Here is a 25,761-nt window from a genome sequence, read left to right on the forward strand (position 1 = left end):
GCGGTACAGAGCTGTCAAGCATCCGTTTGCAACTCTCAAAGGCACGGTATAGCGATCTCTTCCGTTCCTTGGAACTTGTAGCTTCTATGCAACAGAAACTGACAATGATCACTAATGGAACTGGTGCATGGTTGTTTCGACAGGAACCATTCGATCTCCCACCCCGTGAAGCACGTTTTATGGATACAGTCGTGGACCGGTAAATGATTTGAGAAATTTCAACATTGACCGGCAGTTGACTCGAAGCTACGCCGGAGTAACTTGTCCGAGAGAAACTCGGATCTTTTGGTCAGGACGACTGCACGCGGTACATCTCCGAATCCAATCGTGCGTACCGGAACACTAACCACCTTCTGCACCCCGAAGTTTGGGGTGGATCGGAATGGTCGTGGGCACAGAGCTCAGATTAGCGAAGCAAACTTAATCCATTCCCGAACGGTTACGAGGACGCATTCCGGGAATCATGGAATCTCTAATCACCGAGTAACCGATTAGAATCTATCCTTGTTTACAAGCCGCAAACTTAAGCTCAGGACATTACGGATATCTGGATAATTCGACCGCATAAACCAGAGGGTGGCTGAATTAGGTTCGTCGAGGGTTACGACATGTCTCTGAAACGTCTTCGGTGGATTATAAATATCATATTATCCGAACCGGTATGGTGTTCGGGGACATTGTGCGAGCAGCTTATTTCTGTCTAATGCATTCGGAAGTTCAATACATGAGCTTCCGTTTAAAAAGACCTTTCATACCACTGTAACGATATTCTAAATTCGAAATGCCCGCGAAGTTTTGCTGGACACAGCCATCCCGATCCAGGCGTCTGGCGGGAGAAACGGTTGAACGTTTCGAAGACTCTGCGGAAAGACACCAACCCGTACGGCCCGACAGTTATAATACTCCGCAGAAGTCGAAAACCAAGTCGATTTTAAGATTTCCTAAAGATCCGAATACACAGTACCAGTTCACTGAATTTTCGACATCATTACGATCCCTGCTGTTCTCATCTCCCATCTCAACGTGAATAAACGACGCAATCTGAAGGTGGACACAAGATTTCTAAGCATCCATCAAACGAGAGTGGCGAAGAGTATAATCCCCGGATTGGCAAGTGATTCATCTGGTGCAACGGGATTCGACGACAAAGACAAAGGAACAGTTCACTTTAACGTCTTGTGTATTGAAGGCGTCTTTTTAAATTGTGTGAATGTTTGGATGTGTGAATGAATAACTTTTGATCTTTTTTTTTATGTGTAGACTTTTGTTTTTACCATTTATCAATCGGTTTATCCGAACTATTTTATCTATACTATTTTACCTTTACAATTTTGTCGACCATTTTACGTATATTTTATTTATATTCCATTTACATGTTATTTATATTTAATTTATTCAACAGAGAGTCAAACTCGTATTTATTATCGTTCTCTTAATATTGTCTTGTAAGCCTGTCCATCGAATTCACGTCTTTTTTTTTTCCTTTTATTTTCACAAAAAAAACGAGTACATACACCACTGATCGCGAAGAGTTGTGATATACGTATTGCCGATTAAGTTTCCGCCATCTCATACTTTTGTTCCGATCAACATAGCCATTCGGATAGAGCCATGGGGCGTCGCGTCGATGCCTAATGGAATAGAATTTCAGATGAGAGTAGGGTGTACGTAATGTGTGCGGGACAAAAAAGGTTAAAGTGGATTGAAACGAGCTCGATGGGTGCAGCTGGACGCGGAGTTTCACTTTCCGTTTCACCGTTCCACAGTTTTTCCTAATAATGGACGAGGAGCCATCGACCCGTTTTGGTGAAGTGCGTCGCGTCGATTCGAGCACCCTGGACTCCGACCTCTTGGATTCGAAGCGGCCTGAGATCAAGATCGAGATTGCCCAGTTTCGGCATCGATTTAGCCAAGGATAAGGCTGACCAGCTGCATTGTGGCCGGCGAGCATCCAACCGCGAAATGAAAATGAAAATAAAGAGGCGATTCCGATCTCGGTCGCAGGATCGAATCGAATAAGCAAGTGGCACGGCTGTTACGGGCTTTGTATTCTCAATCCCTGTATTCTCCGTCCTTCACCCCCTACCCCATATTTTGCGCCCCTGAATCCGTGGAATCTAAAAAGCACCACGTATGATCCGAGCAGACGCGAATGGCTTGTCAAATGCGGAGGAAGAAAAATGGTCACCGCCTGATATTATTTGTTGCAAAATCGTGACCGCACGATCAGTTTTCACACCGTTAAAAGCCATCCGGGCTTTTCACCGGCTGAGATTTGGGCACTAACTTTTTCTTCACTGATCCGCATGTACTTATCCCGGATCCCCAAACTTTTAAACAAGTTTTCTGAAAATTTCCGCCTTTCATACCCAGCGGCTGGTTTGTCGTCTCCAAAGAAATATATGTGTATTTTATTACTTTGCGTGGAAATGGAAGAATATTTACTCGTGGGAGATATGAAATTAGGGTTATTCGTTAACAGGTATTATATTTTTTCTAATCTTTCGTCAATTCCAAAATCGTAATTCTTTGTACACCTCTACCTCAAATTTTACAGTTTTGTTCCATCCATCGAAAAAAAGTGATGACGCATCATTTGAATTGAACGAAACAGCGGGATGTTGAGAAGAGAAATTAATTTCACAATTTATTCAATTCCGTTTTATTTACCGAAAAATCTACCATTCAATTCGATCGGTTTTCCGCATATGCAATATAAAACAGGTACGCGAATTTTTCCAAGTCAATTAATTACCACGCACGACTCGTCGTTTATTGCTCGGAATAATTCACCGTTCGACTTCCTGTACCAGTGGAAAAACTATATTTTTTTATTCCTTTATTTTTCCACCCTTCTGCACACGAGAAACGTATTTTACGACATCGCGTATAATTCAGCTGCCGCAGTTTTCCGATGTTGTGCACGGGGTGAGCCGTACAAAAAAAAAAAACTCCCCATCAAAACATATAAACCCAGCAAAAGTAACTTTCAAAGTCTACGAACAGCGACGCTCTACGATTCTTCTCGCCGGGGTTAAAATGTCCGCAGGAAGGCGCAGCAGGACGCGATAGTTTTTGCCCCAGAAGGATTCCAGTCACGTGCTTGTCGCGGCGACCGCAGGATCGTGAAAAAATTTCTAACCGCCCCTCCAGGCCTAAAAATTGTCTCTTGTATCTCGTACGGATCAAATTTGAAAAGCTGCCTCTAGCCGTTCCGCGCGCACTCAATTCCGGAAAGACGAAGTTTGTAAAAAATATCTCAAGTATTATGACGAATAAGCAAGTTTTCGTAAGTACGTGATACTTGCTTGAGATGCTCTTTTCCGCAAAGAACAGTTCGTATTTCTCTAGCTGATTATCACACCGAGTTTTTCCCAATTCTGGGTGCACTTGGTAACACAGACACCCACGTCGAAAGTCGTTCCATCGGAAACTTTGACCTACCTCGTGCTCTCGGCTTGGTCAGGAGCTTTTGTACGATGTTGTCGTAAGCCGTTTCCTCGGCAACTCCCGAGTCTTTCACGAGCTTCTCTTTGATCGCGATACAGATATCGTATTTGGAGAGCAGGTCCTCGAGCTCCTCAAAGGCCTGTAACAAAAAGGGACCCCTGTGTAGTCTCAGGTGTACCGGTTCTTCTTCTTGCTCGATACCAGCCGCAGAATTCTATCAGCGATCGTTATAGAACGAGAACTAATTCACGGGAATGTCAAGCGTCCTTGTCTAGAGATGATCGTGAATTTGACAAAAACAAGAAAATTCATTCTATTGACCATGAGCGGAAATGATCGACAGTTTCACTTCATCGTCGTGACCGTCTCTTTTCAATATGCCAAAAGAATTTCCCCAGCAACGGATAATTCGAATTCGGGACCACCGACGGTGCGCGAAATTCTACTCTGGATTCTGCTCGTGCCGCACAGTCGTGACCTCAACTAAAATCGAAACTTTAAACCGACAATGAGTTTTCACGTCATTCTTCTTCTTCCCATGCAGCATTCCACTACTGTGTCTATTTTTCAATTTCAAAGTCTGCTGTGGGGAAACTGCTCCTCCTATTCTTGACGCGAGCGCAGTCAGAGGGGGAGGATGTTTGAGGATCCATTACACGGTGTTAATTAAGAACCAGTCGAGGTATGGGAGCATCATCGCAGAAGCACCTGCGGGATGCCTGCTGTTCTGGGGGATGATCAACGCGACGAACGTCGAGGCCCCGCGCCTGATGAATAGCTAAAATCCGTAGCGTTGATCTGCCCTACGCAAGGTCATGACAAGCGAGAGAGAGAGAGAGAGAGAGAGAGAGAGAGAGAGAGAGAGAGAGAGAGAGAGAGAGAGAGAGAGAGAGAGAGAGAGAGAGAGAAGGTACCTCAATTTATCACGCGATGTTCGGCTGGTCGGATAAGATTTTACCCTGGTCACGAGGCCTACGGCAACTGGTTCGCGATTAAACCCGCACTGGAGGAGTAAAAAGGTTTATCGGCGTGTCAGCGGAGGATTAGCCGGAAATAAAGTCGCCCGAGTTCATCGCAGCGGCGAGTGTCAGCGACTAATAATGAACCCCCGTATAAGGGGGGAAATGATCTGTCGCGGCATATGCTTCGACGCCCCTTTCGGAGGGCATAAAAAAAACGGTGATTGGAAAATGCGAATACGACTAATCCGGTTTTATGATTCTACGCCGGCTCCCCTGGGATCCCCGTGATTCCGGGCCACCGGCCCCTATCTCCGGCGGACCTGCTTGCGGTTATCACTTCCCGCCCGAAATCCGGGTGATAAATCATTTCCGGCACGGGGTGTTGGACCGCCGTTTAAAAATAAGGGCGCCACGGATATTTCCCGCCTGTTGACGACGGACGTTGTAGCTCGGTTCTATTCCGAATTATCGAGCCTTGAATGTACGTACAAATTACGCGAAAAAGTTGGATACCGAATCTGCGGTTGGTAGTCGTGAAAGCTGTTGAAACATAAGGCCTGCGTTTTTATGCCAAAATGCCCTGTCGCGTTATCCGATCGGCGCGAATATTTGGCGAACTTACATCCTGAGAGTAACAAAGTTTTCCCAGTTGAAGCGTAGGCTGTCTTTAAACTGACACGAGAGTCATCTCGTCCAATGGATGAACGTTTTGGGCGGAAAATGAAAAACAAGTAATGGTAAAAGGAAGGGCGAGACTTGTAACGGGATCGAGTGGGGTTGGAAAAAGGGTAATTTCTTTCTCCGTTCCCCTGAGTTCTCCTTCTCTAAAACTGAGAGCATTTCCATCCATCAGTTTGTGAATTTTTAATCAAACACGCACCGAATAGGTACCACCTTCAACCTAGGCTCGTTTATCCTCCGCTGTCTTCTTTATTCTTGTATTTATCTGAAAACACCCTCAACCCTCGAACTTTTTATATCGTTACGCATGGCTCATCCCTAATTGGTTAAAGTTTCGCGAAGAATTTTACCCCGATCACCGTTAATCTCCAAAGCAGCAGATTTACCGCACTCGAAATCGAGCTCTCGAAGTAACGAGCCGTTCGTCGCACACTTGGCTATTATCCCATTTTGATAAATAATTTTCTTATAATCATCCGACCGTAAAGTAACGTTCAAGGACGACGTCACGCTTACCTTGATGCCGTAGTTGCTCTCCTCATAAATTATGGACACGTAGCTCCAGTTCATTTTCCGCACGATGTCGACCATGGCTTTGACCTGATAGTGATCGCTGGGAATGGTGCGCGAGAAATACTCGAATCTCTGCTTATTCGATAGCTCCGGACTGGTGGAGAAGAACGACACCTGAAACACAAAACGCGAGAACGTGATAAGTTGGACATAATTTCAGCGATGGAAGATCCGAGATGTCCCGAAGAATTTCACGGCCCGTCTTTCCCGCCGCGCGTGATTCAATTTTTCGCAACAAAAATCTCTGGATACTCGGATATACGGAGTGAGACGTCTTGCTTCGATGTCACGTTGAATCGGAATTCTTTCTCGTACGAATTCTCTACTCGGGTAAATTGGAACTGTTCGGTGAGCGTGGTATTTGTAGAGCGAGTATCACGGCGTGTCCGAGAGATTCCGCTGCATCGATTAAAGCCACACGCCCAGCCGATAGACAAAGGGGGCCGATATGTTGCCCGATAGCGAGATGTGTTACAATTACGAAGCAATCTGCCCACTAGTAACTCAATTCGGTCTATTCCGAGGTAACGAGTAACTTGGTTACCCGAACCTCCGCGGTCCGGAATCCTCCTTACCCTCACAGTTGAAAACCTGTTAACGCCACTCCCTTTATTCTCCGCAGACTTTACTGCTCCGAATAATAGGAAAGCCTTTTATCGTCTCCGAGTCGGAGTGCCGAGGCAACGACAAAGGGGAAACAAAAGGAGGAAAAGGCGAAACTAAGTAAAAAGATAGTCGGTACACGGAGCGAATAATACAACCTGCGTCTGCAATAGCGACAGATTTTTACCGTCAAATTTCTTTCTTAATCGTCGATCGGTCGATGGTTGAACAGTTTTTTCAAACGCAACCTCACCCTTCGCAACTCGTTTGCTAAAGTATTAATCGAGCGAATTTGCGAACGCACCGACAATGCGGCCAACCGGAGTTCGCGATATATCAGCATTAGGCCCTTTTCTTTACCCCGTTTCTACATCTCAGCCGGTGATACAGAAATGATATATTATTTACAACTCCTCCTTGCCTCTCAGGCCTGAATCCAGACTGGCAGAGCTTTGCGGACGATCTGACACGTTATTAATTAACCGTTCAACGTGAGGCGCGTCGGCAGCAAATTACTGTTTTTCAAGCCACCCGCGCGCTTCTTGAAACCTCAACAATGGGACAGCTGAGAAATATGAATACGATATCTCATCGGCAGTGTTCTGCAGCTACGGTTAACGCAATTCTCAAGTTATTCCTCTCGCGATGTATCGAGGTGGGATACGACAACGAAGAATTTCACAATTCATAGCCACTAAAGGATGACAAATCAGTTGAAGTTCATCCGCAGCTGCTGCAGAAAATCCGAGCATCGATACGCTTTCGATACACGCGCGTGCGAAATCTACGCTCCCCTGCAAAATGGCCAACGTTTTGGTCGAGAGATGTTTTACGACGTCGCATCAACTGCAGGTTTTACGATCTTTCAATCATTTTTTACACTCAGAGGAGGGTGACGAGGTTACGAGCTTCGCCTCGTCCTCGATTATTCATGAAATTTATCACCGTCAGGGATCACAGAGGTTTCATCTTCAGCTGCAAGTCACGTTTCAAAGTTTGGCCGTGCATGCTTTCGATGAAACCGGAAGACAGAAAGCTGGAACAAGTCGGCCTACTCGAATTCATTTGTTCGAAAATTCTTCGATCACAAATCAGTCGATCAGACGTAGTTTTTAGTTTCCACGAAGGTTCATATAACCCGGGTGAAAAAGAGGAACGACAATCATACCCCCGGTGACTAATTCACGCCAATGATGATCGATACATCCTTGCGGAGCTTACCGGAAGTGGGTCGCGAGCCTGGCTTCGTGTAATTTCTTAGCCGAGCTGGGCTGAGCCGTTGAGCCGAGGTTTAAGGACGCTCGTCATTTCCCGGGTAAAACTCAGCGCTGCTGCTGTTGCTTTCGTTTACGGAGTTTATGTAGCGAGAAATGAGCTGCGGTGTTATCGAGTGTTACAGTGGCACTGGATCGCCTTCATCCGCCGGCTCTCGACAGCTGCGTTACCTTTTATCTCCTCCGGTGCTCGCCGACTTTTACCACGTTCACGGTATCATTCGACCCTGTACGTGGGGTGGTCAACGTATTTATCACGGGTTGTCGGCTTACCGATCTCGCTCTTTCCCAACTTTTTACTTCGTCCTTACGGTCCCGTTCTTACTTCAGCGATCGCCAACCGGTACCACGTATTTTCATGGTTCTGCATAACCCAACCGTCGCGTTGTCTCGTCGAGTTTTTCGAATTTGCGAATTTGGTTGAATTCTCCTCGCCTGACGAGGAAGAATGATAATTTTCGATGTCGGCGAGCATGGTTTTCCGAAATTCGAGCACGTCCTTGTTAATCATTCTACACGGGATTTCACGCAAACGGTATTTACGGTTTGTTCGAGGTGATTCCAGGACTCGGAGCAAATGTGTGCTTGATTTCGTCGATCATGGACAGTTGGTTCCGGTATTATTACGACAAAAAGTTGCGATTGATTTTGAAAAACATCACCGATCGCCGAACGCATTGCTGCGAATTCGTTTCAGAAGTGGGGAAAATATTTGCACCGAGTATTGAACGAGCGGCGTACACGTTTACGTTTACATCGAGGTATTTATTCATCGCGCGTACAGTTATTGGAAATCGTCGATCCTCGAAGCGGGTTTGAATAATGGAGGAGGTGAAATTATAGCGCGTGCTACACAGGGGTGAAGTCTCGTTGCATCGAAAGTTTAAAACAGGAACACACAAAGGCCCGCGCCGATCTGATCCGTGTTATTTGCAAATGACGGATCGCCGCGGGGTGTCGAAAGCTCGATGTCACGTCGTTAATTGAATCCGCCAAAAACCAGGCCGAGCTGCAGGGCGCGACGGCGGCCTAGGAGATGGAAAATCGAATCCACCAACCGAAACAGGGAAAACGCGACGCGCGCTAGGCTCGGCGACGAGTTGCAGCCCGTTTCTCTGCCACACCCAGGCTCTACGGAATTTGCGTGTCGAACGGAGGGTGTGTAATTGCGAATCGCGGAGTAGGTGTCGGGCGAAAACGTCGATACTTCCGGCCGTTTCGGACAACGCGGAACCCCGCGGGCATCCCGACGATCCGACCCTGGAACTTGAGGGTCATACGAAGACAGCCGGGACCTTGTTCGGGCAAGTCGGCACTCCCTCGGCGAGTCTCTTGTCGCAAGGGCGGAGGAACTCGATGCTCGTTGGGGTTAAACCTAGCGTGAAAGTCACCCCGGAGAATTACACTTACACCCGGTGTCAGGGGGTCCCGTTTCCAGGATCTTCGAAGTTCAAGATTAACCGGCTCCCTAAGATTCCACGCAACAATCCCATCGTGTTTTCCTAATGAGGTTTCCCCACCCGCCTTACCCAACCTCAACCGTCCCGAAAAATTCGCCAGTCTTGGCCGGAGTTTGTTAGCGCACTCGAGACGTCGCCGAGGAGCCGGAAAGCCAATTTAAAACCTCGGTGAATTCAGCGAACCGCTTTACGGACGGTTCTTTGGGGTATCCTTCTCCAACAACCTCCGATAAATTAATGCCGATATCGGTTAACGCGTTGCATATTTCACGGAGATAAATAAGCGGGAAGGCCGTCCACTTACCGCGGTTTGCTGAGAAATCGCCCGTCCAGGCGGCTGGAATTAATTTTTTATGGGCACGAGTGCGGGAGCGAAGGTGTCGAAAAAGGCGGGCGCCCTACGCGTGCTTGGAATGCCAAAGTTGAGCTCCACGAGGTGTCAAATTAACGTGGGTACGGCATGTAGGGTGTACGTGTATAGAGAGAGAGAGAGAGAGAGAGTCGTATGTACACCTCGGTGAAAATTGCCTGCCAACCGAAGTGTGTAATCATAGTTTGAAGCGTTGAGAAGACGCGCCGACGTGGCGTCACGCGATCTACGACGTTCAACGCACCCGAAAGAGCCCCAGTCATTTCATTTCCCTCGGTTCTCAGACCCTCCCAGCTCCCGGCTGGCGTATCTTAGTCCTAAACACATATCCGAGAGGGTGTAATAGAAGCGAACAACCGGCTTATCGGGCACTGTCAATATATCACTTCAATTACCTCGAATTCCCAAAAGGAGACTTGGAATCGTTGTTTGACGTGCCGGGGCGGGGTTGAAATTCCTAATTTGAAAAGTTCCGAAAGCGCCGAAATCCAAATTCTTTACTTGCGAAGCTTGAAGTAAAGAAATCAAGTTTTGACGAAACGGTCAAGGTTCGAATCGCCCGAAACCCGACGCTCAAAGTTCCGAAAGTACAAAATTCCGAACGGGCGTAACTCCGACAAGTCAAAGTTCCGAAGGTGCGAAAGTGAGAAAACTAAAAGATCTGAAATATCGAACTTCCGAATGAACGAAGATTTCCAGTTCTGTGAATTTCTGGCTCGGAGGAATTTCATTACTTTGAGCTTTCTTTGTTTCGGATTTTTGATATCTTTACTTTCGGAATCCTGGTCATTATGATTTTTTACGCCCACTCGTTGAGCGAACTACGCTATGCGAGTATATTTTAATTGGCAGAATTTTACTCTATCGGAACTTTACTTTGGAACTTTGAGCCGTCGGGTTTCCGACCATTCCAAACTTTGTCATTTCGCCGTACGTAGTCTGATTTCTTTACTTCAAATTTCGTCACCAAATAATTCGGAATTAGGCGCTTTCGGAACTTTTCAAATTTGGAATTTCAACCCCGCCGCTTCCGGATTTTCAGCCCTTGAGAAATATTTTAATTTCACTCGAAATCGGATCAACGATCAGTCCGCAGGAGACGAATTATCATTCGTTATTTTCCCTGTTCCAGGAAACGCAAATTAGGCTTGGAAAGCTTAAAACGAACTGCGAAGCAAGCTTGATTCACCGTCTCAAAGGGGATGAAAACCGAGTTTCCTCAAGTTCACGTCAACGGCTTGTCGAAGTTTACGACTCCTTACTCAATGAATTTCCCATGAACGTACTTTGTTTGGGGAAGCAATTTTCCAGCGAAAATCTCGACATCTTACAGGATATTTTCATCGCTGAGTTACCCGAGGAAAATAAGTTAAATCGGATCGTTTCACGAGGGGTTTGAAAGGGGAAAATGATACAAGTGGGTCGATCAAAGGCATCCTTAGTTAGACGCTATTTACAGATTTCGAACGTCAAGATGTTCAACCGCAGACTGTGCATATACCTTCGGAATATCGAGGTAAGCGTACAAGAGGGAGGAAAAATATGGAAATCTTATACCGTTTTTACGAAATTGTTTGATTTTCCGCGTAAAAAGTACGGATAAAAAAATCCAAGCGTCATTCCGCCGCAGGCTATCTTTTTTCCTTCAAAGCATTTTCCGAAAGTCGAAGTCTCGTTAAGGCCGTTTCAAACGAACTCGTGATGCACGAGCTCATTCGGATAATATTAATGAAACAAGTTTCCAAATATTGGAGGGTGATCCTTGGAGCTTAGCGGAGCTTCGGAAAAAGTTACCTCCGATATTTTACATCTGGCTCGATATAAATATACGTCACGTATTTGAGAAGTTATACGCTCGAAGACTTTCCTCCGTCGCTTAAAACGCGAGGATCCTCGTCCTTTCCGTTATACATGCGAAATCGGGGAGAAATTTTTTAAACAAACTTGAACAATTTTTTACTCTCCAATTAAAGCGCATCGCGTAATTAGGGATGAAATTTTTTTAAAATAAAATTATCCAATCAAACGTTAAGTAAACGCGACATTTATTGATCCGACTTTTTCTCTACTCTCCGTTTTACCCGACAATTAAAACTGACAAAATATAACTAAACAAATAAATCAACAAACAGCCGTTTGTCGCTGTTAAATTTTCGAAATTAAGGGGGCTGAGGGACGAAAAAATAGGAAAACAGATTGCCTGCTTCTCTTCTTATCGTGCCTCGCACTCGTACCTGTAGCCTATCCTGCGGGGGTCCTTTCAAAGCGCGAACTTTGGCACGGAGCCGAGGATAGCTTGTTTCCAGAATGTCGGGGAGGCGCCCAATCTCGGAACTTCAAGTACGCGAAGGCCAGGCTTCAGGGTGTTGCAAATAAAGCAGCCGGGATATTTCCAGAGGGAGTTATTATATTACATCTGCGGTAGAAGGAGAGTTTCTCTAAGCTGCTGATGAAACAAGGGCCAGAAGGCCGATACAAGACCCCTTGTAACACCCTTGAACTTTACCCAATTTAATTCGGATTATACACATCGGCGCAATAAACTTTCCGTTACAACTACTTGCGCATTGTACGACATTCGTCGTACAGCACGAGTTGCAAAGCTCAATTGTTTAACGCTGCTTACTTAAAAAACTCTCTCTCGTCGAATAAACGCGTAGTCACGTCACAATGCTGACTCGATTCATGTTTACTCGGCGTATCATCGAGTTTCGGAATACGAGAAGTTAACAGATTCGCGTCAAGTTGGAAAAATCTCGGAAAAAACAGAGATCGATATCGACAATTTTTTTTACCCGGAGTCTCGGATATTTAACTTCTTCAACGTATCTTTACTTTTTCCTCGGTTCTTTCTGGGCGCCGAAAATATTCGGGGCAGATTCTGGGGGGAAAAAATCAGAGTGGATCGAAGAAAACTGACCTCTCGACGAGTCGTAAAAGAAATACATGAATAAATTACAGTCGCGTTTACGGCAATCCATGATCCATTCGAAGCGGCTGAAACACCCTTTTTCCTAAACTCCTTGCCGGATTTTACTGCAATCGTAAAAAATAAATTTCATCACTCGTATTCGAGTCTCGTATTCTGCCGAGAGGAATTGTTTCGCCGGTTAGAAAACAACATAGTTATTCTCAATTTCAAGCCTTGCCAAATGATTGAAGTGAATTTTTCAGAAGGTTACACCGTGTCAACTAGGTCTCTATATTTCGAACGAATCTTTTTTCTTCCGTCAGCAATAATTTCCCACGTTAATTACTCGTGTAGACAGCTGTTGCATATTTCTTCGATATAATCAGACGTCGAATTTTCGAGATTTAATTAATCTTAGGAGCGCTCAAATCGGACTTGGAAAAATGACGCTTGAGCGAGTATCGAGTTTCCGAGATTACGGAATTAATTAGCAGCAATTCCGACGATGAAACAGACGCGTTAAATTAAAAATCCCCCACTTCACGCAGAAAATAAATTTTTCGAATCGGAATATATCGCGAGATAATTGTCTATTTAATACGATGAAAAAGAGTTTACAAAAATACGAAAGCGGAGTAACTCTAATAGAAATATATCAGGTTATCAAATAATGATGAAAAGTGGATCTCTTAAAATTGGAATAGGATTCTAGAGAGAGCGGCACAAGGATTCAACCGAGCTATTTCAGAAGCAGCTGAAATTCATTTCAGGTCAACTGCCAGCTCACTAACAAAGTAATTCACGAGTGAAACAAAGTTTCGCATCCCGCGGCAACACAACGCGTCATAGTTTCATGCACTGCCTGTGCTTTGCCTCGCTCAGAGAGAGAGGGAGAGAAGCTGATGACCGGGTTGATGATGAAGAGTAACAACCATACGGCGCTCCGCGTACTACGGCTGTGCAAATTCGCGCTCATCCATCTTCTCATGATTGATGAGAATTGAGCTAGTAAAGCGGCGAGGAGAAGGCGAGAAGCGTTTCGTCTATGAGGATAACTTCCGAATACCGGAATAAGAAGGAAATCCGTTAATTTTGACGCTTTTCCGTCACCGACTATTCGCGACGCGATTAGTCACTTCAGGTTCGTTCCGTCGATCACCGTTTCCGCAATCCGTCTCGTCAAATTTTCACATTTGTCCAGCGCAATCTTTTCTCTCCTTTCTCTTCTCTCGGTGATTCGGAACTTCGTTCCAGGGATTTTATCAGACCCTGTGCCGAACTCAAGTTTCGCCGTCTCGCAGGCTTCTTACAAACAACTTTTTGCTGCTCCGCAGTACCAAGAGGATTACATAAAAACACCGACTGATCATCCGTTCTCAAATTGTTTGAAAACACGTCTTAAAGCCGTCAGCGTCACCGTCGAAAGGCATCATTTTTGTCCTTGAAATTGGGCCAAGCAATTTTTTTGCTTCAAGGGTTATAACGTATCGCCGATAAGAGTAAAACGTGTATGGTATAAAAGACACGTAATTTACCCAACACACGTGCGGTAACGTGTCATCTAATTTACCAAAAGTAGTTAGACAACGAGCTGCATGTGCTCCGTGCAGCCAAGAGTGATCTCGCTTTTATTTCCGCTCTCGAATCCCGGAGTGAGTAAGTTCTCCGAAGTCCCAACGGGGTGGTTGCGAACTCTCTCGACCGGGGGTTGAAAAAGTCCCTCTTATCGTTAGCCAGTATTAATGGCGACTCTGACGCAGCTTGTGTGTATAATTCTTCTGGGATGGAATTCAGCCGGTCCTCGGTGGTGAAGCGCGAGATAGAGCGGAAGCCGAGTGGAACAAGAAGAAGAAGAAGAAGAAGAAGAAGAAGAAGAAGAAGAAGAATAAGTAAGGTGATTTCACGCCGAAATGGCTTTCCAGCGTTACCGCGTCCCTCTTTTCACACATTACATATACCGGTACGTAATAAAACCTGAACATCGGCAGAGAGTGACGCGGACAATGACGTCACTTCCAGGATGAATAAATTATCGTCGTCTTCGACCGAGGAACGGCAAACGCGACTTCGGAAGTGCATTTCGTCGCAAAGTGCCCCGACTTCCGTCATTTATTTCCAGCGAACTCTTGCCGGGTTTCTCCATTTCCATACTCTTGTAGGAATAAATTTGTGCAACACGTTGACGGGAGTCGAAGTTCCATCGGCAACTCGGATGCGTCCGTGAAAAAGCTCAGCTTTTACTCGCGTTTGCGAAATACTCCGCGTGCGATTCAGACGGGAACGGTAACAGGTGGTGCCGAAGGCCTTGTTCGTGGGTCGCGAATCGGAGGGAAAAATACGGATCGCGAAACGAAATTAATCCTTGTTGCAAGAGGCGAAAAAATTTACTCGTCCTTATCGCCTCGCCTCCGAACGGCGAACGTTCTCATCAGGCTGCCCATCGAGGATGGACCGGACGAGCATCTGATAGTCGGTTTGACCCCTCGGAAAAAGGCCTCTGATCGTGGCTCGCAATTTCGGAGCGGGCATTTAGGGATCGTCGAGGGAAAAACGTGGGCCGATTTGCGTCGAGGAGAATTTACTGCGCATTTTACTTAGTCGGGATTTTTCAATAATCGATTTGTTTTCTTTCAATTCCACTCTCGTAATGTATATGCATTTAAGTATGCGAACAGAAAATTTCATGTCGATCCGACAAATATTCTCGAAATTACGTCTGCGAACTATGTGTAAAGCGCTTTTGAAACTTTGAACGCGTTTTTTCAAAAACTATGTTTTCAAAGTCAGTGAGCAAGATTTCTCGGAAACGGCTTAATCGATGGGTCTCAAATTTTTACACAAGCTTCATGAATACATTTTTCATTCCCTAATCGAAGGCTTATTCTCGCCGATAAATATTTTCCATTTTAGAAACAACTTGAGGCGAAAATTTGTATGGAAAATCGAGATTTTTTTCTGACAAGCTGCGTTTTTTTTTAATTATTGTTTCCCTCATTCCTTCGATAAAGGACAAGATAATACCCGATATCAAGTAAATATTTTTTGTTTTTTAATTTCAGATGATCCAGTCCAGACATAACCTGCTCACCGCAAGACGTCTTTTTTTAAAAGTACCCCCGAAGATCGGCTACAGCAGCTTTAAAAACCATTATCTTTACATATAAAAAGTATGAAAAAAAAAAGTTCAACGTTACCCCAACGTGTGTATAAATTTTCATAATATCAAATTGAAATGTCTCTCCATAAAAAAATCCTCGAAACCCTTGGTAACCCCTTAAGATCTCTGGGGTTGCACTGACCTGGGGTATCCTGAAGAGGCGAAGCAGATTGGCGACTTGGATCGAAGTTACCGAACTCGCGGCTCCCACGACGCCGCTTATAACCTTTCGGACTGCCGTCTTGTTGCAATGATACTCAGCGCCGTCGATGTTGCTTATCGAGCCTGGAACGAAAGGAACTCGATCATTAAACGAGCAACAAGTAAGCGCCTGGAAATAGGGCGGAAATCGAAGGCGTAGAAGGGACGCTGCGTCCGCTTAGCGAAATTCGATGAAAGAGTTTCGCGGTACAACTTTCAGCCCCCCTCCCCTGATTTCGGGAGAAATATAAGGGCTCGGCGCAAATTACACTTTAAAAGTTATCTCCGCGGATTTCGAGGAGGGGCCTGTAATGAGTTTAGGAATATATGGCCAGCAGCAGAAACCTTTAAAATGAGACTTTCCTCGCTCACTCCCTGCTGCCGGTTGGGTGAAGAAACGTCGGGGATCTTAGCCGCAAAGATTAGCGGTGGCCGCATCTCGGCCGAGGCTTTTCTCCCTTCTCTCTCCCTCTCTCTCTCTCTCTCTCTGCGAAACCGTGCAGCTTTGGTTACAGAATCGAAATAATAGTCTCGCGAGACGTTAATTGGAGTTATAATTCATTCCGGAGATTGCCAGCGAGGTGACGGATGATGGCGATATTTTGACACGCCCACCTAGTCCCTGCAATTTTAATTAACATGCTAATTCACGGGGCCAATTCAATTTCACAAATTGTTTGCCGGTTGTACGCGTTCGCTTCTCTCCGACCGTGATGTCGACAAATTTATACGTTTATTTGATCAATATATCAATCATCCGCGGCGAATGGATCAAGTCCTTGGCGTGGCACCTGCCAGTGAGAAACCATTTGCGTCTCGATATTTTACACATCGCTCGCGCGATTTTCAGAAATTATTGCAATATCTTCGCGTACTTCGATCGTTGGAATTATTCCACTTTCCAAAAGTCCCGAAACGAAACTCGGTGAGTCTGTTCGCAGTGCGGTAATTCACTTGTTCGAGTACAACTGCACGCATAAAATACAATGTGCGATAAAATATTTTATCAGTCAATTAATTTACATAGCTTTGAAACCTGTATACCAGAAATTCCTTTTTCAATATCCGGAATTCGATACGCGCGGTGAAATTGAATCGATTATCTAGGACTCGGTTCGCACTATTTACTGCATTCGGAAAAGTTAAATCTTATCGAGTAATTTTATGGAACTACATGAGCTCGGTTATAACCGGATTGTTGAATCGAAATTTTCCTGTTTATGAATCCATTTTTTTTTTGACAATATTTACGCTTCATATTTAGAGCGAAAGAAAATGCGAGAATCAATTTATCCCGAGAGAAGAGAAATGGGGGAAAAAAAAACGCAAACCTGTAGGATTATCGAGCGACGGAAAGCAAGCATTTTCCTGAAAGTGAACATGTCGTACACTCATCAGCGGCAGTTAATTAATTATTCATTTAAAATACGTGACACTAACGCGAAGGGTATCGTAGAAATAAAAAACAAGGGTAAAGCTTATAAATCCGACACGAAAATCCGGGGTGCACAAATAATTCTTATCGTGACACGAAGCGTCAGCAACAGGAAGCCATCGCGGCTGTAAGTTCGTTGAATTTTTACAACTTGAGTCGTGCTTTATTTTACACAATTCGCTTTAAATCCCTGGGCGTTGTTTTACTTTCACCATCCCCTATTTCTCTCTGTTAATTATCCGCCCAATCGAGCTTTGCGAAAGGCTCGTTTATCGCAACTGCAGCGCTTTCGAACCAACGGCGATTTTTTAGTCAGTCTATACACCGATTACTCAAGGTTAATCAGACGACTGGCGAAGTATTTTTTAAACCTTGCCACGCCTCAAATGCGTTTAAAATGCGAATAATAATTATTCGCGTGTTCATTGGCCATGCACCGGCAAAAAAAGAAAACGCAACCCGTGTGCTTTAGAAAAAGTTTAAGCGCTTAGAAATGAAAAAAACGTGCACTTTATGAAGAAACAAAAAAAAAAAAAAACTGCGAACAGTTAGATAAGATTTTTATCGTTCTCTCGACACTTTCGGTATCTGATTGGGTTTGATTCCCTTCATCCCCCCCCCCCCCCCCCCCCCAGCCGCAAAAAAATAAATAAATAAAACCAACGACAAATGCAAAGGTGTACTTGCGCCTTCGCAACACGCATGAACATCAAGAACAATAATTAATGTAAGTTATACAGCGATGACGTTCAGATCACTCGGATTACCGGATAATAAGCATAAGCGTTTCGTTTAAAACATAACGATTGAAATTTAAAAATCTTCATTCACGTCAAATAATTGCTCAACTTGGATAATTTACACGAAAACCGCGTTATTATCCTAGCGACGAACTGTATCGTCTCTCATCGCGACGAGTTTCGCGTGAGAGAGAATAACACCGAGGTTTACTAAACATATGTTTTTGCGCGGATTATTGAGATTCTCTCGACCTCAGATGCTGTTTTGAATTTTCACATACCGGTACACTACTCACTCGTACTACATTCACGCACGCATGCTTGAACAAAAGGACAATCTATAAAGCGGAATTTCAATTTCGCTGTGAAATATGCATGGCGTCAAAATGACGATGAAACAGTTTTTTCCAACCCGTTTTACATCCCATCGGCGCGAGAGAAGTTGGGTCGCAAAAGGCCCAAACCCTCTTAAAAAAATGGGTATCTTTCAGTTTTCCGCTCAGATAAAACTGTACATATATATATATATATATATATATGTATTATGCAGTAAAATATGTAGGCAGCGACCGTAAAAAATACTTGTCGAAGACGTAGCCAGATATACGGCAACTTCGTAGCATTCGGTGTGTAAATATAGGTTTGAATCTTGAAAATAAATTGAAAAAGGATTTTATGTTATAGAATGTATGAATTGTAAATATTCCTTCTATTTTTGATTTTTGTTGCACAAATTTATATCAATAACCGAAAAACATATTAAATATTCATTGATTCGTCCGTTCAATCATCCGCTCATAAAGTGCACGATTTACCGATCAACAGGTGAAACAGATTAAAATTGTAAATATAAATCATCTTTTTTTCGTTAAAATTGTTTATCTTTTCTCTTCTTGTTTTCTTTTTTATTATTCTCTCCTTCTTCATTCGTTTTCGAATAGTCTCCAACTTTTTGTTCATACTTGTTTCGTTGTAGCTTTGTCGTTTCAATGTCTTGAATTGTTTTGCTTAGAATTATTCACTTATATTTTACTACCTGCAGAGCAGATCCATCGGTGTTATCCGTGACGGCGACAGGTTGGTTGAAGCGTATATCCATGTAATTATATTGTCGAAGACACCGCAGATAATTAATGTTTTACACATCTCTGATTTGATTACGTGAAACAGAATCTTTAGATCAGTGAATTATTTTATTCGTTACTGACGTTGCATTCTTCGTAAACAAAAAGAAAATAAAACACATATATCAGAGAAAGCTATTTGACACGTGATGTTCTGACGATGGTTTTGCAGCAAGAGATGCTCGTTTCCGAGAAGAAAGGAAAGCGGATTTACAAAAGCGGATATCACGTGACCTACAAGTAGGGTCAATTTCAACTGAGTAATTGTTTTGCTTTCAGGCGGGAATATTTAAACCGTTACAGATGCGACGATTCAAATATTTAATCAGTTTGATCCGCATTCGGTATCTCTTCGTAATAAACAAAAAAAAAAAAAAAAAAAAGAAAGCGGTGTAAGAAAAGAGCGAAAGAGATTGAAAAAAATTCGGTAGGCAACTAACCGGCGTCGAGTTTAAAATTAGCCACAATTTACGCCGTCTCATCAATTTGCCTTGTTATTTTCAAATTAAATTCTACGCGAAGTACTTTTGTCACGCCTTTCGAGAAGGCCCTATTAAATTTCGTTATTAGATCACACCGCGATCTAATTTAACTCCGCGTATCAATTGTCGCCAGTCTTTTATTCCCGCGGAGAACATTATCAACGATACAAAATACGAAGCGTAACAAGTTGCGTCACCGCAACGGCTTCGTTCGTGAAAAAAGGTAGCGGAAAATACGGAGGGACGCATTTATATTCGACGAGTCTCCTCCGCTTCTTCACCAGCTTGGCTGTCGTCTGACAAAATCAGCAAAACCAGACGGCAAGCTGGTGAAATTCAGCTGACCACGCTCCAGACTCTTTGCCCTCGGGTTTTGGCACGCCTTAACAAATTGCGAGCGACAAAATCTTCCGAAGGTTTGTCGAATATATCCGTGCGAACAGTTTGCCAGTCGCGTTACTTTTTATTAATTAATACACGCGCGTTAGAAACGCGCGCGTTAAAAAACCGCGAGCTTTTGTTCCTACCGCTGTTCGAACACCTTGTTGTCTTAGGATAAACGAGCGACATAATTTCTGCGACATTGGCTGGGAGCGAATGACGCTCGCTAATGGCTGTCACTCTGCAAGGTTTATTAGTGTAAGTAAGCGGTGAGTTTCGATATCATCCCTTAGTTTCACGGTCGCGTTTCTGTTTATCCGGCCTGCAAATGAGAGACGATTCTTCACGGAAATAAATTTAGAAACACCTTCCAGAATTTATTAAATTCGATGTATAATACTTGACGGTAAGTGACGGAGTAAAAAAATTGTTTTTAAGCCGTATTGACGGTTTACCTGATTCCAGGTTTACAGGAAAATGCAGAAGATCGCCGGATAACATAAAAATACGCGACTACGTGAACTTTGAATAATATGATGCAAGTGATATAATCTACCCGGGGGTGAAGGTGAAACGCGCGATTGCTCGTAAAATATTTAAGACCGTCAACTTGATTTTTCTTAAGAAAAAAAATAAAACGGTGAAACAGGAATAAGAAATAAAAAAAATGGTATAAGAAGTAAAGATAAACGTAAATATCACATAACTTGTCGTACTCTTGACTCGAGGGCTCGCTTTACGCAATAACGGGTAAATAAATTTGGTAATCACCCCCGCAATTAGCCAGACTCTTATACCGACTTGTGTTTATTTTTCAGAAAGCTTTCTCGCTTTCGGCATTCCGCACGCAACGCAGTCGCCTCGCGATCAGCTAATCCTGCCTTACACGATCCGACGATTATCTTTCCTTTTTTGCCAACCTTTTTCCTTGTGCTGATTATTATTTTGTTATTTAACGAAATTTTGAAACGCCTTCTTCGAAGACCGCTGAGAGAAAACAATGCGGTGCACGGTACTCGAGATAAGTAATTAACGTTGCTTTTTTAACCTTTACATCGCACGACGAAGCGGCAACGTCAATTCGTAGAAATGTTCAGAAATCGACTAGCCAATAATAGGATACACAGATTTCAACAGCCATTTTTTAACACGTTTTCAGACACGAATAAACGACTCCAAGTACTTGACTACGAAATTTTCGTTACACAGAGGCATCGTTCAAACTGTAAATGAAAAGTTATGTTAAAAAATCGTCAATAATTGCGCGTAAAATTTTTCATCGAAATCGGTTTGTCCCATCGGCGATTTCTCCTTGCCCCGTTTCGTGACCCGCGTGTAAAAACAAAAGAAAGGCACGTTTTTGACTCTTTTTTTTTTATGGAAGTAAAGGTAATAAGATAATAATATTTAAGGAAGATATTAGACATATATATTCAAGTATAATACACAAAATTACTGTCAACAAAGACTCAAAAAATATTGCGGCGAAAAATATTGATTTTTGTGTAATCGGCGAGTGTTTGAAAGAAAATATTAAATTTTCGACAAAAAAAAAAAACAAAAAATGTTCAAATTAACATGCCAAAAATCCCCTACGCATTTCTGTACAGCTATATTAATATGTAGATCAAGTGTTTCTTTTTTTTTTTTTTTCTTTATTTTCACAATCAAATTTGCACTATTTCGAGCGAGTCTCGCAAGTCTCGCGAGAATGTCTCCATTTTTTAATATCTTATGTCAATAAATATTTGTATTTTACTTGAATGTTTGCCCAATAACTCTCTTACATATCATTGTCTTGTTAGCTTTTCTTTTGTAAGAAATTTTTTTTTTCTAAATGGTAAAATTTTCAGGTTCTTACCCCTTAAACGTACGATCATCGTACAAGCAGCCTTCACACGGCGTTCGTCGCGCTATCATCGAGAGTTTAGAGAAGCACCTATTGTGCGCCGGTTATCTGCACTCTCCACTCACGGCACGGAGGAAAGTTGGAGGGTGCGGGGTTAACAATTCCCTAATGCTGAATTATTGGGAATATATTCCCTAATGCGCAATTTTTGCAGCCAAGAGTGCGGATCATCAGATTACATATAGTTATGGGTTCTGATTGCCATTCAATGGGCTCGACTTTGATGCAGAGCTCGATCAGTCTTGGCACGAATAATAAAAACAACAACAAAAACCGTAATAATAATGAATAAAATCGTACAACAATAATGATGTTACAAAGGGTCGAATCACCCGTTTTGCACCCTTTTCTAACGATCCAGCAATTTGTATATGGTAATGAAACGAATAAGGTTGTTTCGGTAACCAACATTATTGTAAAAACAGTTCTGTTTCAGACTTGAAACCGACGTAACACGTATCGCTAATAAACGCATCGTTGCCTTCTTTTAATTTTGCCTGTCTTGGTCCACGTCTTTATCGCTCAACGAAACCGTGTTCAATTTCCGCAGGACCCAAAATTTTAACAATAAACAATAATAATAATAAATAATAAATCAACGTATCGTCGAACTGCAGGGTTAAAGATTTAAAAGAATCTTATCTCGCGGGGTGCGAAGAAACGTCTCTTTATATTATATAGGATTAAATTCCGATGATCCAATTTGGCCCGCCGACGTCTAATTGGCAAACAAGACTTTATATTCATGCCGCGTTTCGAAGCGGGTTGGCGCCTCGGTCTCGAGGGCCAGAGACATAAAATATCGGGCATGTCCAATCAGTTCAGAGCCGGCGCGTTTCGCGTGGGAAAAAAGGGAAAAACAATACCCGAGTAGATGGCGAAAATTCATCCGTTGTATACGATCTTGGCGATAAAATATCGCGGGGAAGAAAATGAGGAAAAACGATAACGGCGTGAGAAAATTTCTGAGGGAAATTTCAGTTACCTCGACCGACCTCCGGGCCATCGGTACCATCATTAACCCTCGGCGTAGGTATACCAGGGGTAGAGACAGAAAGGGGTTGGTTGACTGGAAATTGTGTCAGAACCTGTAAAGTTCCGATAAGACGACGGCCTTCACAGCTCGGCGATCAGCAGCCGTCGCAGCTTTATATATCGTTTTAAAAAAAAAGTTAAGAGTCTACCGTGTCGCGTTTGGCGAACCGTGTCTCAGGGGTGGGGAAAATTTGTGATGAAAAAAATTGAAAAGTTAATATCGTTTAAGACGTCCGAGTTCTTCTCTCATTCGAATTTCAACCCCCGCATCATTTCGCCCCCGAGGCGTATTATACGAACCGACGACTTTGCGTAATTAACGAAACAATAAACTTGACAATTATTCATTCGCAAGTTAATCAACCGTTATAATAGAAGGGATCGTGACGAGGTTTGCGAGAGGTTAATGAAATTTAACCTTGAATAACAATTGAACAAATATATGCATTATATTTTGCGTATTTATACATTGCGAAGTATAATTCTCCCCGGGCGCAACGAACCGCTCATCGCGTAGGAATACAACGTGTGTGCAACATCGAGGGCTGGTTTCGGTATTGTAAGACGTTCCTCTCCGCGCTAGAATTATACGAGCGAAAATTCAATTTTCACTTTCTTTTACTCATTTTTTTTTTTTTTTTCTCTCCAACATCCCGTTTTCGTTTTCACGCTGCCTGGGCTTTTGTACCAACTCCTTGAAAAATTCAATTTCGCGATTATGATTTGAATTTGCAGGCGCTATTCACACCGTTCATTTGTGTTCTCGCAAACTTCGTAAGACACGTGAAACTGTATGGAAACTTGGGTTTAAAATATCTTCAGCCGGACGTTTAAGTGCGTGATTGAAAATTGTCTCCCTCGGTCAGCGACACGAGAATTAGGTATCTTCGAAAATCACAACAGCAAGTATCTTGCGAATCGGTAATTAATTTTCCTCAAGCGCACGTTGAGACCGATTACTGAAATCAAATCAATGTTGCTTTGATCTTCGTACATATTATACTTATTGTTAGTATAGACTAGACACTCGTTCTCGCGTCCTATTTAATCCAAGTCCCTTCTCGGCTAACTTCATCCCTAAATAAGTCCGGGGTGAAAGAGCATCGGTAGAGGGTTTGATCGATGGCGATTTCAGAGCGGATAAACGAAGATCCCGATTCACCGAACGTTGTTATCTCGATTTTGACGCTCCGATTTTTCCAAATATCGAGAAAGGATTCGATTCCGTTCCTATTTGCGGGGGTTTGTTCCTCTTTGAATCCTCGCCCCTCGGTCGTGAGGCGTTCGTTCATTATTCAACGTCATCCGTCAATCCGTCAAAGCGCCTCTTCCTCCTCGGCTCTTTTTTCTCTCCCGCCTCTCTCCGCGCGTCATATAATTCAATGATAAATCGGACGGAAAGAGTGAGATAAATAAAATTTTACCCCTCAATTTTCCGACACTTTTTACCCCCTCGCCGAATTGCGCTGAGGGATATTTTCACACGTTTTTATGCATTTTTATCAGGACACAATTAGCCGTGATTCAGGCCGCGGATCCATGCTGAGGGTCGTAGATTCCGATCCGGGAATAATTCGAGCTTATTACGGGCGGAAACTGCATCTCGACTTGCGCTCGGCGTTTTGCCAACCCTGGGAAAGTCCGATTTTCCGACGCTTCTCGACTTTCCGTCCTTCGATCGGGCCATTCAATTCCTCAGCCGATCAAAGGCGAACATTCGCGTCAACCGGATCGAGGTAAGCCGAGCCGGAAATTTCGATTCGAGAAACAGACTGTTGGTGGAATAGCATATATATATATATATATACATAAATATATAAATGGTAAGAGGATTTGCCGATGGATATGTATTACCTATATGCAGGTTATATATCACAGGGAAAAGTCTCTCGGGATTTACCGCCCGCGTAACTCGATCTGACGTATTGACATTTTTGCACTTTTCTTGCAGACCGCAAAACCCAATTCTCAGCTTATTTCACGGACAGAAATTATTCGGCAAACTTTCGCGTGTTTTTCGTTTCTACCGACTCTTATTTCCAAAGCTCGAAGAAGTTGATGAAGAAAAAAATGTATAACCGAAGGCGTGGGATAATAATAATCGCATCATTATTAACGTCGAATAATGCAAATTGTTGAAAATTGAATTTAAAGCAACGGTTTCGTCATCTTCACCCACCGTCTTTTCCCCGTCACCCCGTGTTCGCGGAACAGGAAATATCAATGCTATACATAATTCAGTAAATTTGTAAGGACGACGAGGATCAGGATAAGGAGGATCGGATCACGCCTAAGGAGGTATTGGATTATCGCTGAGTGTATGCATATACATTTGTAAATGTCCCCGATCGCTGCGTATATACAGCTGTCGGATTATACACGCCGATGAATTATTCAGGAATGGGCGATAAATATTTATTAGCTGGCCTGTAATACATTTTTTTCCTCCTCCCTGCCAAAAGTTTATGCAAATGTCCTTAACACGTGTCGTGTAACTTCCGGATCGTTTCCCGCCAAATCTCTCTCAATTTCGCCATCATTGTTATTACGGTCATTTTCGCTTTGTTTCGGCGATAAACATTACGGGGAGTCTGAAAACAGGTGTGACGCTGAAACCCAGCGAGGGAGACACTGTTTTATGTGGAAACTTGTTCAATTAACAAAACGCGCGAGGTTGTCGCACCTACGGCTCGGCGATGTTGAAATCAGTTCCCCTCACCCTCTGCAAATGCTTTTAACCCCTTTCGAAGATGGGGGAAATTTTGGTTTTTAAGCATTTTTTTTTTTTTTATTCCATATCGATTTTATAATCGTTTTCGAGCAACAAAATTCCGACATATTTCTTCAACTCCGTAACAAATAATTAATATTCAGATTAAGGCAAAGGGTGAAATTGATTGTTTAGATCGAACTCGGGGAAGGTTAGAGGCAATTAGATAATTGACCTTGGAAATTGTGAAAAACGAGAGGCAATATCGCGTTGCCGTGAAGAGCGTAGAGTGAATTAGTAACG

General features: G+C 43.3%; 1 protein-coding gene across 1 annotated transcript in view; it reads right to left on the reverse strand.

Moving 5' to 3' along the window:
* The window catches only part of Glurb (metabotropic glutamate receptor B), an 82,594-nt gene that overhangs the window by 12,148 nt on the left and 44,685 nt on the right, over positions 1 to 25,761 (reverse strand). The window contains exons 3-5 of the mRNA XM_046611731.2: positions 15,584 to 15,726; positions 5,610 to 5,780; positions 3,445 to 3,589 (exon numbers count right to left, since the gene is read on the reverse strand). Coding sequence (XP_046467687.1) covers positions 3,445 to 3,589; positions 5,610 to 5,780; positions 15,584 to 15,726 — 459 coding nt within the window. The remainder of the gene's footprint in view (positions 1 to 3,444; positions 3,590 to 5,609; positions 5,781 to 15,583; positions 15,727 to 25,761) is intronic.

Source organism: Neodiprion pinetum, chromosome 2 (genome assembly GCF_021155775.2).
Source record: "Neodiprion pinetum isolate iyNeoPine1 chromosome 2, iyNeoPine1.2, whole genome shotgun sequence".
NCBI classification, from domain to species: domain Eukaryota; kingdom Metazoa; phylum Arthropoda; class Insecta; order Hymenoptera; family Diprionidae; genus Neodiprion; species Neodiprion pinetum.